Here is a 13,168-nt window from a genome sequence, read left to right on the forward strand (position 1 = left end):
GTGGCTGATTTAGTGGAAAATTTCAAAAGTAAAATTTTGAAAATTCTTAAGAGAAGCAAGGGAAATTCAGAATGACAATCTGAATGTTTTTTAAACAAGACAGTTTTATTTTAGTTTTTCCTTTTTACTGAAATAGTCATGTATCCTTTCTTTGAAGTTTGATCAAGGAGATAAAAAAACTACCTAAAAATCAATTCTGAGTCAGCCAGAGGCTCTTGGTTTAGACTTTGACGAATCCATTAATTCTGATGTCTTTTATCTATGTGCCAAGAAAAGAAGTATTTTTAATCTATACAAAGCAGAGAGAATTTGTGATATATTAGAATTGAGCCTGCTTGGGAATAGGGAGAGAGATAATGGAACATTTATGAATACTTGAAAACAACTTTTGATAATACTATAAACATTTGATCTTTAGCAACAAGTATAGTGACCTAAAAGAGAGAAAACTATTGAGGCTCTAATCCTGTGTTTGCTAGACCTGAAGGTCTGATAGTAACTTGCAAAGACACTAATTTTCTACTTTACATAGAAGTGATGATTTTTTTTTTATTTTTTAATTTTTTTTAGAAGTGATGATCTTTTAAAATTAAATGTCTAAGGAGAACTTTTTCTTTAAATTTATATCACTTTTCTCCTGTTTGAGGCCTCAAAGAAATCTTAGTAGCTACCTACCATTATTGAACTCTTAAGAGTGCGAGGGACAGCTAACCATACCATATATTATTATTTCATTTAATCTTCACCAAGCCCTTTTGGGTAGGTATTGTGCCTCTGACTTTACAGAAAGGGAAATTAAGAGCTTAAATAACTTGTCCAAGGTCACAGAACTAGTACATGACAGAATTAGAGACCAAAGCTCCAATTCTTAACCTCTTTGTTATACTGCCTCCTCATTACCTCCCACACTAAGTATTTCGATTTACCTCGCATTGTTACTTGTAAGTCTGACTTTGAAGGTCTTTCATAATCTGGTTTCTCAAGATCCATTTTTAGAGTTTATCTCTTTATTGTGTGTTCTTTCCTACTTTCCTTTCTCTAATATTTGCTATCCCTTGTAGAATGCATTCTGCACTCAGTGACAAGGCTCTGACTGGGCTCTTTTTCTGCCTGTCACTAATACCTTTGTTACTTTGCAATTCTGTAGTACTAAGCCAGTTGTGGCACCTTCATGTACTTATATATTGCTTCTAAAAGAAATTTTATTTTTTCGTGTATATATGCCAAATATAAGTATATCCTCTAATATTTAATAAAATGAGAGTATGTAGTAGTTGTCATTAATAGTATATGAATGTAAAGACATTTATGTTTGAATTGTTTTCTTTCTGATTATAAATTCAGATTTTCATTGTAATATAATACACATATACGGTATTTGTAAAGCAGGACAATGTTACCACCTTATGTTACATATATTATCATTTAATAACTAAAATACACAGGACACTTGACTTTCTAAGACAGTGATTAATCTTAAAGGCTTTGATGAGCTAATTACTGATGGGAACATGTTATATTACTCAGATGTGTTGGGGAGGAGATGAGATTTTTAGTAGTCGATGTCTTAAGGTGAAAAAGTACTCAAGTTTTCAGAAAGCATCATTTGGTGACATTTCATTCACCTAAAATGAAAACATTGAAATTAAAAAAAAAAGTTTCCTTTGGATATAAGAATTACCATTTTCATTTTATCTCACTTTAATGATAAGCAAAGTTAGAGAACTGTAAACTTAAAAAAATATTTTTTAAAGATTTTATTTATTTATTTAAGAGAGAGCACAAGTGGGGGGGGAAGGGCAGAGGGAGAAGCAGACTCCCCACTGAGCAGAAAGCCTGATGTGGAGCTTTATCCCAGGACCCCAGGATCATTACCTAAGCCCAAGGCAGATGCTTAACTGACTCAGCCACCCACCCAGGTACCCTGAGACTATAAACTTGTAAACTTGTAAGTTAAAAAATAATGGGTACAGCTTATAGTTTTGGGAAATAGAAATTATTATTAACATAATAAGTACTTTATTATTAGGGGAAATAACTTTTTTTTTTAAAGATTTTATTTATTTATTCATGATAGTCACACAGAGAGAGGCAGAGAGGCAGAGACACAGGCAGAGGGAGAAGCAGGCTCCATGCACTGGGAGCCCGACATGGGACTCGATCCCGGGTCTCCAGGATCGCGCCCTGGGCCAAAGGCAGGCGCCAAACCGCTGCGCCACCCAGGGATCCCCGGGGGAAATAACATTAAATAAGAACTTTATTATTGGAAAATAAACTGAAAACTTAATATGAGAGGGAAAGTACTTATGATTCTTTTTTTTTATTTAGAGGAGGGAGAGTGAGAGGTTGGGGGAAAGAATCTTAAGCAGGCTCCATGCCCAGCGTGGAGGCTGATGCGAGGCTTGATCTTACAGTCCTGAGATCATGACCTGAGCCAAGATCAAGAATTGGATGTTTAACCAGCTGAGCCACCCACCCATGTGCCTGTGTTTCTGATTCTTTAATGAATAATGCAACTGAGTAAAATTCTGTTCTGAAAACTTACCCATCCTAAGGTACTATAATGAATTCTGGAGTGTGGTAATTGTTGTATTGTAAACTCAATCAAATGCTGGCTAACATTCCTACATTTTGATGCTGTTCATTACTGATGATTTTGTAGCCTATCCCTCGGCCAGATCCTGTGCATAATAATGAAGAAACACATGACCAAGTGCTGAAAACCAGACTAGAAGAAAAAAATGAACACTTTGAGCAAGGACTCATGATAGAACAACTTAGCAAAATGTTCTTTACTACTAAGCACCGTTGGTATCCTCGTGGACAGTAAGTTCTATTTTCTTTGACTCCCACTTGACAACTAAAAGAACATGTAACTTTTCCTCAATGGAGGTTATATTCTGCATGGGGAAGTTAACGCCCAATATGATCACCTACTAAATTGTATTTTTAAATGTACAAATAGTGCAGCCAAAATGAAATAGTACTTCTTTTTTCTTTTATTTTAGTGGGGAAATTTAACCAAAGTTTGCTTTTTTTTTTTTTTCCCAAAGCTTTCAGGGAATTTTACAGAAATTCTTGAAAATTTTTCTATTCTGTGATATAGTCAGTGTATTGTTTTTTTTCATCCTCCTGCCAAATATTGATCTTGTTCTTAGCCCATTTATCCAGTTATTTAACAGGTTTCAGGTTATTGTTATTAAAAAATGGGGTACAGTAAATGTGCGGTGTATATTGTTCTCAGCTCTTTTAGAAACTAGTTGTCTCTGTTAGTACTCACATTTTATTACATGAAGTCTTACCTCTTATCTGACTCTGGCTTTTTTTTTTTTTTTTTTTTTTTTTAATTTTTATTTATTTATGATAGTCACAGAGAGAGAGAGAGGCGCAGAGACACAGGCAGAGGGAGAAGCAGGCTCCATGCACCGGGAGCCCGATGTGGGATTCGATCCCGGGTCTCCAGGATCGCGCCCTGGGCCAAAGGCAGGCGCCAAACCGCTGCGCCACCCAGGGATCCCTGACTCTGGCTTTAATTATTTTTCTTCTTTTAATTCTTCTTTCTTTTATATCTGTCTTATTCCCTACCAGAAATGAAAGAGGACTATTTTTAATCGTTTATGTTTGAGCAGACTTTGTTCTTACTCAGTCAACCAGTAACTAAGCTCTTGGCTGGCACATTTCATGGCAGGACATGCTTATGGAATTAATGACTATACATTCATCCACCTGCTCTACTGAGTGTTGGGAGATAGAAAGTACAGTCCTTTCTTATAAGTTGTTTATAGTCAAGGAGAGAAGATAATACAGTAAATAAACAAAATCAAGTGATTGAGCCTAGAGAATGGTTAGGAGTTAGCCATGGGGAAAACAGAAAAGGCTCCGCAGGTAGAGAGAACAGGTTATCAGAGTATGCTGGGGAAATTGCAAGTAGGTCAGCTGAGATGGGACCCAGAATATGAGGAGGGAGTGAAGGGAGGGTCTTAATGAAGGATTTTGTGTTGTGCTGAGGTTAGATTTTACTTTCATTGTGAAATTTTAAGAAGAAAAGGTAATACATTTGAAAAATCATAAAGTGAGTTCTGTACTTGGGATACATGGAAGGTGTATATGGAAAGGTGATATATGGAAAGTTTGGAGTCAGAGGGACCTGCTTGGAAACTATTTAGTCTAGGTGACGTTTATTGAAGATGTAAATGAGAGGACCAATAATGAGAATAGAAAGGGGGAAAATAAAAGAAAGGACTGTGATAAAAGGAGAAAATAAAAGAAGGAAGGAGGAAAAGAGAGAATTTTAATTAACAGCAGTAGGTCACTGACTAGGTGTGGGAAGAGACAGGCAGCCTCTCAAGTTTCAGACAGGTATTTGGGTGGATGATGGTGCCGTTCATACATTTGGGGAAACAGGTTTGACAGGAATATGAACCCATTATTGGTCATGTTAAGTCTGAAGTGTCAGTGGATCCATCTGGTGAGGAGCAATTTTGAAAGCATATGGATGTATGGATCTGGAGACTGGTTTACTTATGTAGTTTCTTTTTAGAAGTACTCGCTTCCTTATCCTTGCTTAATATAGAGATTCTTCAGGGTTCTAGCCTCATACTTCATGTTCTCCTGAAATTCATTGTAAGAGCTTTAATTACATTCATTATATAAATGACATACAACTTGCTTCATTATACATTTTTTTTATTCCTTGGTCTTATTCCCAGTATCATCGTCCTTAGAAATTTCAAAATAGATATCTGTCCAAAGTTTTAAATTCATTGTAACAAAAGCATAGGTCTTTTTCTGTTTTAAAAAAACTCCTCCTTTAATAATTCTTTTATAATAAAAGTGGTATTTCTGTAGCAATTTTCCAGGAAAAATATCTGCAGTTTTTTGGCTACCATGATGTCTTTTATCTTTTAATTTCTGCTACTATTTTATATCCTCTTCTTTGATTTTTCTTTCTTATTTAGTGCCCACTTTGTTTATGTATATGCTCTCTGGGTTTTTTCCTGTCTCTATGATTATAATTCAGGGTATGTGGAAACAAATTAGCAAACCATTTCTTAGCCTCATATCTAAGTCATTACTGTATTCTGAGATTTCCATGATTCATAATATCATTCATGTTTTTTATTTTGTCTCATTATCCAGATATTTTTGTTCAAGCCCTATCTTGAAATTTTTCTGTAATGACTTTCAGTACTTGTTTTCTTCCTGCATGTTCTGTATTGCTACAGTCTTCTGCCTGCTGTTCATTTATAACCAAGTCACTGTAGTTATGAGTATGTAAAAGGGTCTTGAAGAGAACAAAATTGAAGGCAAGAAGACCATTAGGGAGTCTTAAAATCATGCATGTTATCCTTAGACTTTTATGTATAGTATACCTGTGTTTAATCTTATTTACTTATTTAATCTTATTACTGCTAATTAGCATTTGACTGCTAATTAATTTAATCTCTTTCTGTGTTTTGTCCCATCAGGATTACTAGGCAGTTGCAATTGTAAGCAGACTTTAATTAGGTGCAGTTGATTATCCCAGTAGCTCTCCTAGTAAAGAAATGAGCAGAACTCCAGATACTAGCTTACATATATAAAGAAAATTTTTACCTGTAGGCATTGTCCTTGTGATACATCATCTTTCAGAATTTTAGATAAGCTACAGTATGATCTTTAATCATTCAACAGGTATTTAATTGCTATGTAAATATTTATTTTGGATTAATGTAAGCCATTTTCAAGTGTTGATTTCTAGATGTCATTGAACTCTTCTTAAATATCAGGCAGTGTATAGAAGGATATTTTATTAAATATTTCACAATTTTTAAGTTATGACATCAAAAAACTGGGATCCATTCTGAATTAATTAATTTATGACAGATTTTATTTATTTATTCATGAGAGACACAGAGAGAGGCAGAGACATAGAGGGAAAAGCAGGCTCCTTGCAGAGATCCCGATGTGGGACTTGATCCCTGGACCCGGGATCACACCCTAAGCTGAAGGCAGATGCTCAACCGCTGAGCCACCCAAGCGTCCCCCATTCTGAATTTAATAATTGGGATTATATAATATCTTTTTAAGTAAGTTTTTATTAACATACAAAATGCTGTTTAAAATATTTTTAAACAATGCAGTTAAATGTGAAATAGAGGGGCAGCCTGGGTGGCTCAGTGGTTTAGCGCCGCCTTCAGCCTGGGGCCTGATCCTGGAAACCCGGGATCGAGTCCCATGTCGGGCTCCCTTCATGGAGCCTGCTTCTCCCTCTGCCTTTGTCTCTGCCTCTCTCTCTCTGTCTCATGAATAAATAAATAAAATCTTTAAAAAAAAATAAATGTGAAATAGAAAGTTTCTTTATATTTATTCAATGCCCTGTGCCCCATATGATAAACACTGCTAAACTCCTCCTGTATGAGTAGATCTGTCTTATATTACACTTAATTTTGTGCTTTTTAAACTCCAATAAAGTAAAACTCTTTTCTGAATGTGCAACTTTTGTTTTAAAGGGGTCTGGGCTTACTCAAATCTTCTGTCTCCTAGTTACTAGCTATTTATTGAATCTTGCTATTTATTAAAGAAAATTTGCAGAAAAGGCAAGAAGACCATTAGAGAGTCTTAAAATCATACATGTTATCTTTAGACTTTTATAAAAAGAAATAATAATGCCTGGGTTGCCTGGGTGGCTCAGTCAGTTGGGTGGCTGCTTTAAGCCTGGATCATGGTCCCAGGGTCCTAGGATCAAGCCCCACGTCAAGCTTCCTGCTTCTCCCTCTGCAGCTCCCCCTGCTTGTGTTCTCTGTCTCTCTGTCTCAAATAAATAAAATCTTAAAAAAAAAATGCAAAGAAATAATGGCTAATTTGCCTGATGGCTTTAAAAAATTGATTAATTAATTCCAGTATAATTAATGCAGCATTATATTAGTTTATATTAGTTTAATTATATTAGTTTCAGGTGTATAATATAGTGATTCAACAATTTTATACATTACTCAGTGCTTATCATAATAGGTATACTCTTAATCCTCTTTCCCTATTTCTCCTGTCCCTCCACCCACCGCCCCTCTGGTAACCATCAATTTGTTCTCTATAGTTGAGTGTCTGGTTTTTTGTTTGTCTCTTTTTCTTTGTTCATTTGTTTTTTTCCTTAAAATCCACATGAGTGAAATCTATGGTATTTGTCTTTCTCTGATTATTTCACTTAGCAGTGTATATCCTCTAGAGCTATCCATGTTGTTGCAAATGGCAACATTTCATTCTTTTTTATGGTTGAGTAGTATTCCATCGGGGGAAAATATATATACACACACACATATGTGCCACATCTTCATCTATCAGTGGACACCTGTGTTGTTTTTTTGTTTTGGTTATTATAAATAATGCTACAGCAAACATAGGGGTGTGCGTATCTTTTCAAATTAGTGTTTTCATATTCTTTGGGTAAATTCTGCATGGTGGTTTTGAGATAAAATATAATCATGTAAGTTAAGGACCTGGCATATAGATAATGATAATATGGTAATGATAATTATTAATAATTGTTTCCTACTCATGGTTTTTCTCTTAACTCACTTTTTGAAGCATCTCTTTTTTTTTTTAAGATTTTATTTATTTATTTGAGAGAGAGAGAGAGAGAGAACAGAGGAGAGAGGGAAAGGGAGAAGCAGGCTTCCTGCTGAGTAGGGAGCCTGATGGAGGGCTCAATCCCAGGACCCTGAGATAAGGACCTGAATCAAAGGCAGGCGCTAAACCAGAATCACGCCGTGGGTGGAAGGCAGGCGCTAAACTGCTGAGCCACCCAGGTGCCCCAAAGCATCTTTTCTGAGGTATAATTTGCATACCGAAAAATTTACCTTTTTTTTTTTTTTTAACCAGTTTTAAGTATATACTGTAATGAGTTTTGACAAATGTATACACAATTGGCTGTTTCATCACTTGAAAAGTTTTCTCATACTCTTTTGCAGTGAGTTTCATCCCCTTTAATCCCCATCCTAGGCAGTCATTGATTTCCTTCTTATCACTTTTTAGAACTTCATGAATTTCTAGAATTCCATGTTTTTCCCTTTCTAGAATTTTATGTAAATGGAATTATACAGTCTGTAGCCTTTTGTGTCTGGCTTCTTTCACTTAGTATAATGCTTTTGAGATTCATCTTTGTTGTTGTGTAGACCAATAGTTTATTCCTTTTTATTTCTGAATAATATTCTCTTGTATGGGTAGACCACAATTTGTTTATCTGTTCACCAGCTGATGGACATTTTGAATCTTTCCCGTGTGGGGCTGTTATGACTAAAGCTGCATAAATACTCAAGTACGAATCATCATTGACATATTTTCATTTCTCTTGGGTAAATACCTAGGGGTAGGATTAGTTGGTCATATGATAAGGACATGTTTAAATTCATAAGAAACTGTCAAAGTGGCTGAATGCTTTTTCATTCCCACCAGCAGTGTGTCACAGTTTCATTTGCTCCACATCCTTCCCAACACTTGTTATTAGTTCTTTTAACTTTAATCATTCTGTTGGGGGAATAGTAGTATTTCATTGTGGTTTAAATTTATGCTAATGATTTTGAACATCTTTTTTTTTTAAAGATTTTATTTATTTATTCATGAGAGAGAGAGAGAGAGGCACACACACACACACACACACACACACACAGAGGCAGAGGCAGAGACACAGGCAGAGGGAGAAGCAGGCTGCATGCAGGAGCCTGACGTGGGACTCGATCCCAGGTCTCCAGGATCAGGCCCTAGGCTGAAGGTGGCGTTAACCGCGGAGTCACCCGGGCTGCCCTTGAGCATCTTTTCATGTAGTTATTGGCCTTTATACATTTGGGAGGTTTTTTTGGTTTTGTTTTTGTTTTTTTGGTGAAATATCTGTAAAAAGCTTTTGACTATTTTTAAAAAGCAGGTTCATTGTTTTATTAGTGTAAACTTGTAGATCAGAGTCCTTTGTGAGATATATGTCTTGCAAATATTTTCTCTCTGTACCTTGCTTTTCCATTTCTATTATTTATTTATTTATTTATTTTTAAAGATTTTATTTATTTATTCATGAGAGAGAGAGACAGAGACACAGGCAGAGAGAGAAGCAGGCTCCACGTAGGGAGCCTGACGTGGGACTCGATCCCGGGTCTCCAGGATCACGCCCTGGGCTGAAGGCAGGTGCTAAACTGCTGAGCCACCCAGGCTGCCCCATTTCTTTAATAGTGTCTTTTGAAGATAAAGATTTTTTATAATTTTCATTAAGTCCAATTTACAAATATTTCCTTTTAGTTCAGGCTTTTTACATTCTACTTAAGAAACCTTTGCCTGGGCAGCCCTGGTGGCTCAGCGGTTTAGCGCCGCCTTCAGCCCAGGGTGTGGAGACCCGGGATTGAATCCCACATCGGGCTCCCTGCACAGAACCTGCTTCTCCCTCTGCCTATGTGTCTGCCTCTCTCTGTGTCTTTTCTTTTATGAATGAAGAAATAAAATCTTTAAAAAATGTTTTCGTGTTGTGTTTTATATAATTTGCAGTATATGAATACATTTTACATTTTTGTTACACTTATTTGAAATATTTCATAATTTTATGCTATTATAAATAGTATTAGGTTTTTAATTTCAGTTTCCAAAGATTTGTTGTTTGTAATACAATTTTATTTGTTGTAGAAATATGATTGATTTTTGTTTATTGGTGGTGTTTCCTGTGATCTTGAGAGTAGCTTTTTAAATATATTCCTTAGTATTTTCTATATAGATGATCATGGTGTCATTGAGTAAAGACAATTTTACCTCATTTATATCTGTATGCTTTTTATTTTTTGCTTTATTGCACAGCGTAGAGTCTTAAGTACAATGTTGCATTAACAGTGTTGAGAATGGACATCGTTGCTTTTTTCCCCAGTTTTAGTGAGGGAAAGCAGTGAGTCTTTAAACATTAAGAGTGATACTTCTGGACAGCCTGGGTGGCTCAGCAGTTTAGCGCTGCCTTGAGCCCGGGGTGTGATCCTGGAGACCCGGGATCGAATCCTGCGTCAGGCTTCCAGCATGGAGCCTGCTTCTCTCTCTGCCTCTGTGTCTCTAGTGAATAAATAAATAAAATCTTAAAAAAAAAAAAAAAGTGATGTTTCTATGTGGGTCTTTTTATAGATGCCCTTTCTCAGGTTGAAAAATCCCTCTATTCCTGGTGTGAAGAGTTTTTATCATGAATGGATGTTGAATTTTGTTAGATGCTTTTTTCTGTATTCATTAAAATGATCATATGGTTTTTCTTATTTAGTCATGTGGTTAATTATATTGAATGACTTCAAATGTTGTACCAACCTTTTGTTCCTGGGCTAAACTTCACTTGGTCACGATATATTATTTTGTGTGTGTGTGTTGTTTGGATTTAATTGCTTAAATTTTGTTGTAGAATTTTTACATCTTTATTATGGGCATTAGTCTATAGGTTTATAATATCTTTGTCTGGTTTTGGTTTCAGAGTAAAGCTTGCAACATAGAGTAGATTTGGTACTATTTCCTTCTCTTCAGTTTTCGGAAAGAGTATGTGTAGAATGGATATTACTTCTTTTTTTTTCTAAAGACCTTATTTATTCATGAGAAACACAGAGAGAGAGAGGCAGAGACACAGGCAGAGAGAGAAGCAGGCTCCATGCAGGGAGCCTGATGTGGGACTCAATCCCGGGTCTCCAGGATCAGGCCCTGGGCTGAAGGCGGTGCTAAACCACTGAGCCACCTGGGCTGCCCTGGATATTGCTTCTTAATATTGGAATTTACCAGTGAAAGCCATCTGGGTCTGAAATTTTCTTTGTGGAAAGATTTTTAACTGCAAATTCAACTTTTGTATTCAATAGTTAGGACTATTCAATTTATGTCTTCTTGAGGGAGCTTTGATACTTTGTATCAAATCCCTTCAAGGATTTACCCATTTTACCTAAATTGTTGCATTTATTTGTACATAGTTTGTGATATTCCTTAATTATCCTTTAAGTATTTTCATAATCTGTAGCCGTATCATCTCTCTTATTTCTGGTGTTATTTTGTTGATATTTTTTAAGAACCAATTTTGGTTTAACTGATTCTCTCTGTTGTTTTTCTGTTTTTATTATTATTTTAAGTAGGCTGTACACTGAGGCTTTGAACTCACAATGCTGAGATCAAGACCTGAGCTGATCAAGACTTGGATGCATAACCAACTGAGCCACCCAGGCACCACAGTTTTCTATTTTTGTTCCTTGTTATTTCCTTCCTTCTGCTTACTTGGGCTTTAATTTGTTCCTTTTCTAGTTTAAGGCTTATTGTTTAAAAACTTGTCTCCTTTTTAGTTTTTAATGTTATAAATTCCCCCTTAAGTACTGCTTTAGCTGCATCCCACAGATTTTGATGTTTTCACTTCCATTCAGTTCAAAATGTTTTCTGATTTCCCTTGTGATTTCTTCTTTTACCTATGGATTACTTAGCAGTGAGTTAATTTCTAAATATCTAAAAAAATTTTCAGATACCTTTCTGTACTGATTTCGGCTTAATTCTGTTATAATCACAAAGCATACTTTGTAGGATTTCAGTCTTTAAATTGATTAAGATTCAGAGGTGCCTGGCTGGCTCAGTCAATAGGAGCCTAAGACTCTTGATCTCAAGGTTGTGAGTTCAAGCCCCATGTTGGGTGTAGATATTATGCTCAACCACTGAGCCACCCAGGCATCCTGATTATGGTCTTTCTTGATGAATATTTCATATACAGTTGGAAAATAGGTGTATATTCTGCTATTATTGATGGTAGTGTTCTAAAAATATGAATTAGGTCTACTTGTTTAAGTTTTCTAGACCCTCACTAATTTTCTGTTTAATCAATTATTATTAGAGGAACATTGAAGTCTATATTTTATACTTAATGGATTTTTCTATTTCTCGTCCTAATTCTGTGTTCATAAATTTTGAAGTTCTATTGATAGTTGTACATATATTTATTATCGTTATATTTTCTTTTTTTTTTAAAGCCACCTGCACGATCCAGTTTATTTTTTAATTTTTTTTTTAATTTTTATTTATTTATGATAGTCACAGAGAGAGAGAGAGGCAGAGACATAGGCAGAGGGAGAAGCAGGCTCCATGCACCGGGAGCCCGATGTGGGATTCGATCCTGGGTCTCCAGGACGCCCTGGGCTGAAAGCAGGCGCCAAACCGCTGCGCCACCCAGGGATCCCATATTATCGTTATATTTTCTTGATGAATTGACACCTTTATCTTTATTGAAGTCTTCTTGTTATTGCTGCTAATATCTCTTTTTCTGAAATATAATTTGTCTAGTACTACTAGAGCCTATCTAGCCTTCTTTTGATTGGTGTTTTCTTTTTTTTTTTTAATTTATTTTTTATTGGTGCTCAATTTACTAACATACAGAATAACCCCCAGTGCCCGTCACCCATTCACTCCCACCCTTGATTGGTGTTTACATGATCTTTCTATTTCTGTTTTTTACTTTTAACCTATCGGTGTCTTTATATTTCAGTGGGTTTCTTACAAGTAGAATATAATTGGATTTTGCTTTTTTGTCCAATTTGACTTTTCATTTTAGTACCAAGCCATCTTAAATGCTGTTTCCTTTGATTTTCAGTGCTTTCATTCTTCGGCCATTTGCTTTTAGCTTACTTTCTTCTTTAAATTTAATTTGATTATAGTCATTTTGAATAGCTATTATTTCTCTTAGCCCAACCATATGTAACTATAGGTGGCTAGATATCTGTTAATGTTATACTTATATTTGTGTGTAATTTTTTGTTTATATCTACCACTCTAGATTATTCTCTTATCATCAGGATTGCATCTTTTGTTCTGTAGTTTTCCACATGATCTCTGATACAGTGTGTGGGTGCTCAGTTGCTGTCTGATGAAATATTATCTTACCTAATTATTATTATTGTTTTTAAAGATTTTATTTATTTAGTTCATGAGAGACACAGAGAAAGAGAGAGGCAGAGACATAGGCAGAGGGAGAAGCAGGCTCCATGCAGGGAGCCCAATGGGAGACTCAATCCTGGAACTCTGGGATCACACCCTGAGCCAAAGGCAGATGCTTAACCACTGAGCCACCCAGGCATCCCATGAAATACTATCTTACCTAATTGTCTTTACAGGTTCTTGAAGGTGTTCAGTTTTTCTTTGAAATGTACTTTATTGGGATGGTCACTGATGAATT

General features: G+C 35.7%; 1 protein-coding gene across 6 annotated transcripts in view; it reads left to right on the plus strand.

The window, feature by feature from the left end:
* Nucleotides 1–13,168, plus strand: part of MRPL42 (mitochondrial ribosomal protein L42) — a 30,970-nt gene that overhangs the window by 12,728 nt on the left and 5,074 nt on the right. For all 6 annotated transcript variants that reach the window (XM_072773080.1, XM_072773083.1, XM_072773086.1 and 3 more), the window contains one exon: nt 2,663–2,826. In XM_072773080.1, the coding sequence (XP_072629181.1) occupies nt 2,663–2,826 (164 nt within the window). The remainder of the gene's footprint in view (nt 1–2,662; nt 2,827–13,168) is intronic.

This window comes from Canis lupus, chromosome 13 (genome assembly GCF_048164855.1).
Source record: "Canis lupus baileyi chromosome 13, mCanLup2.hap1, whole genome shotgun sequence".
Lineage (NCBI taxonomy): Eukaryota > Metazoa > Chordata > Mammalia > Carnivora > Canidae > Canis > Canis lupus.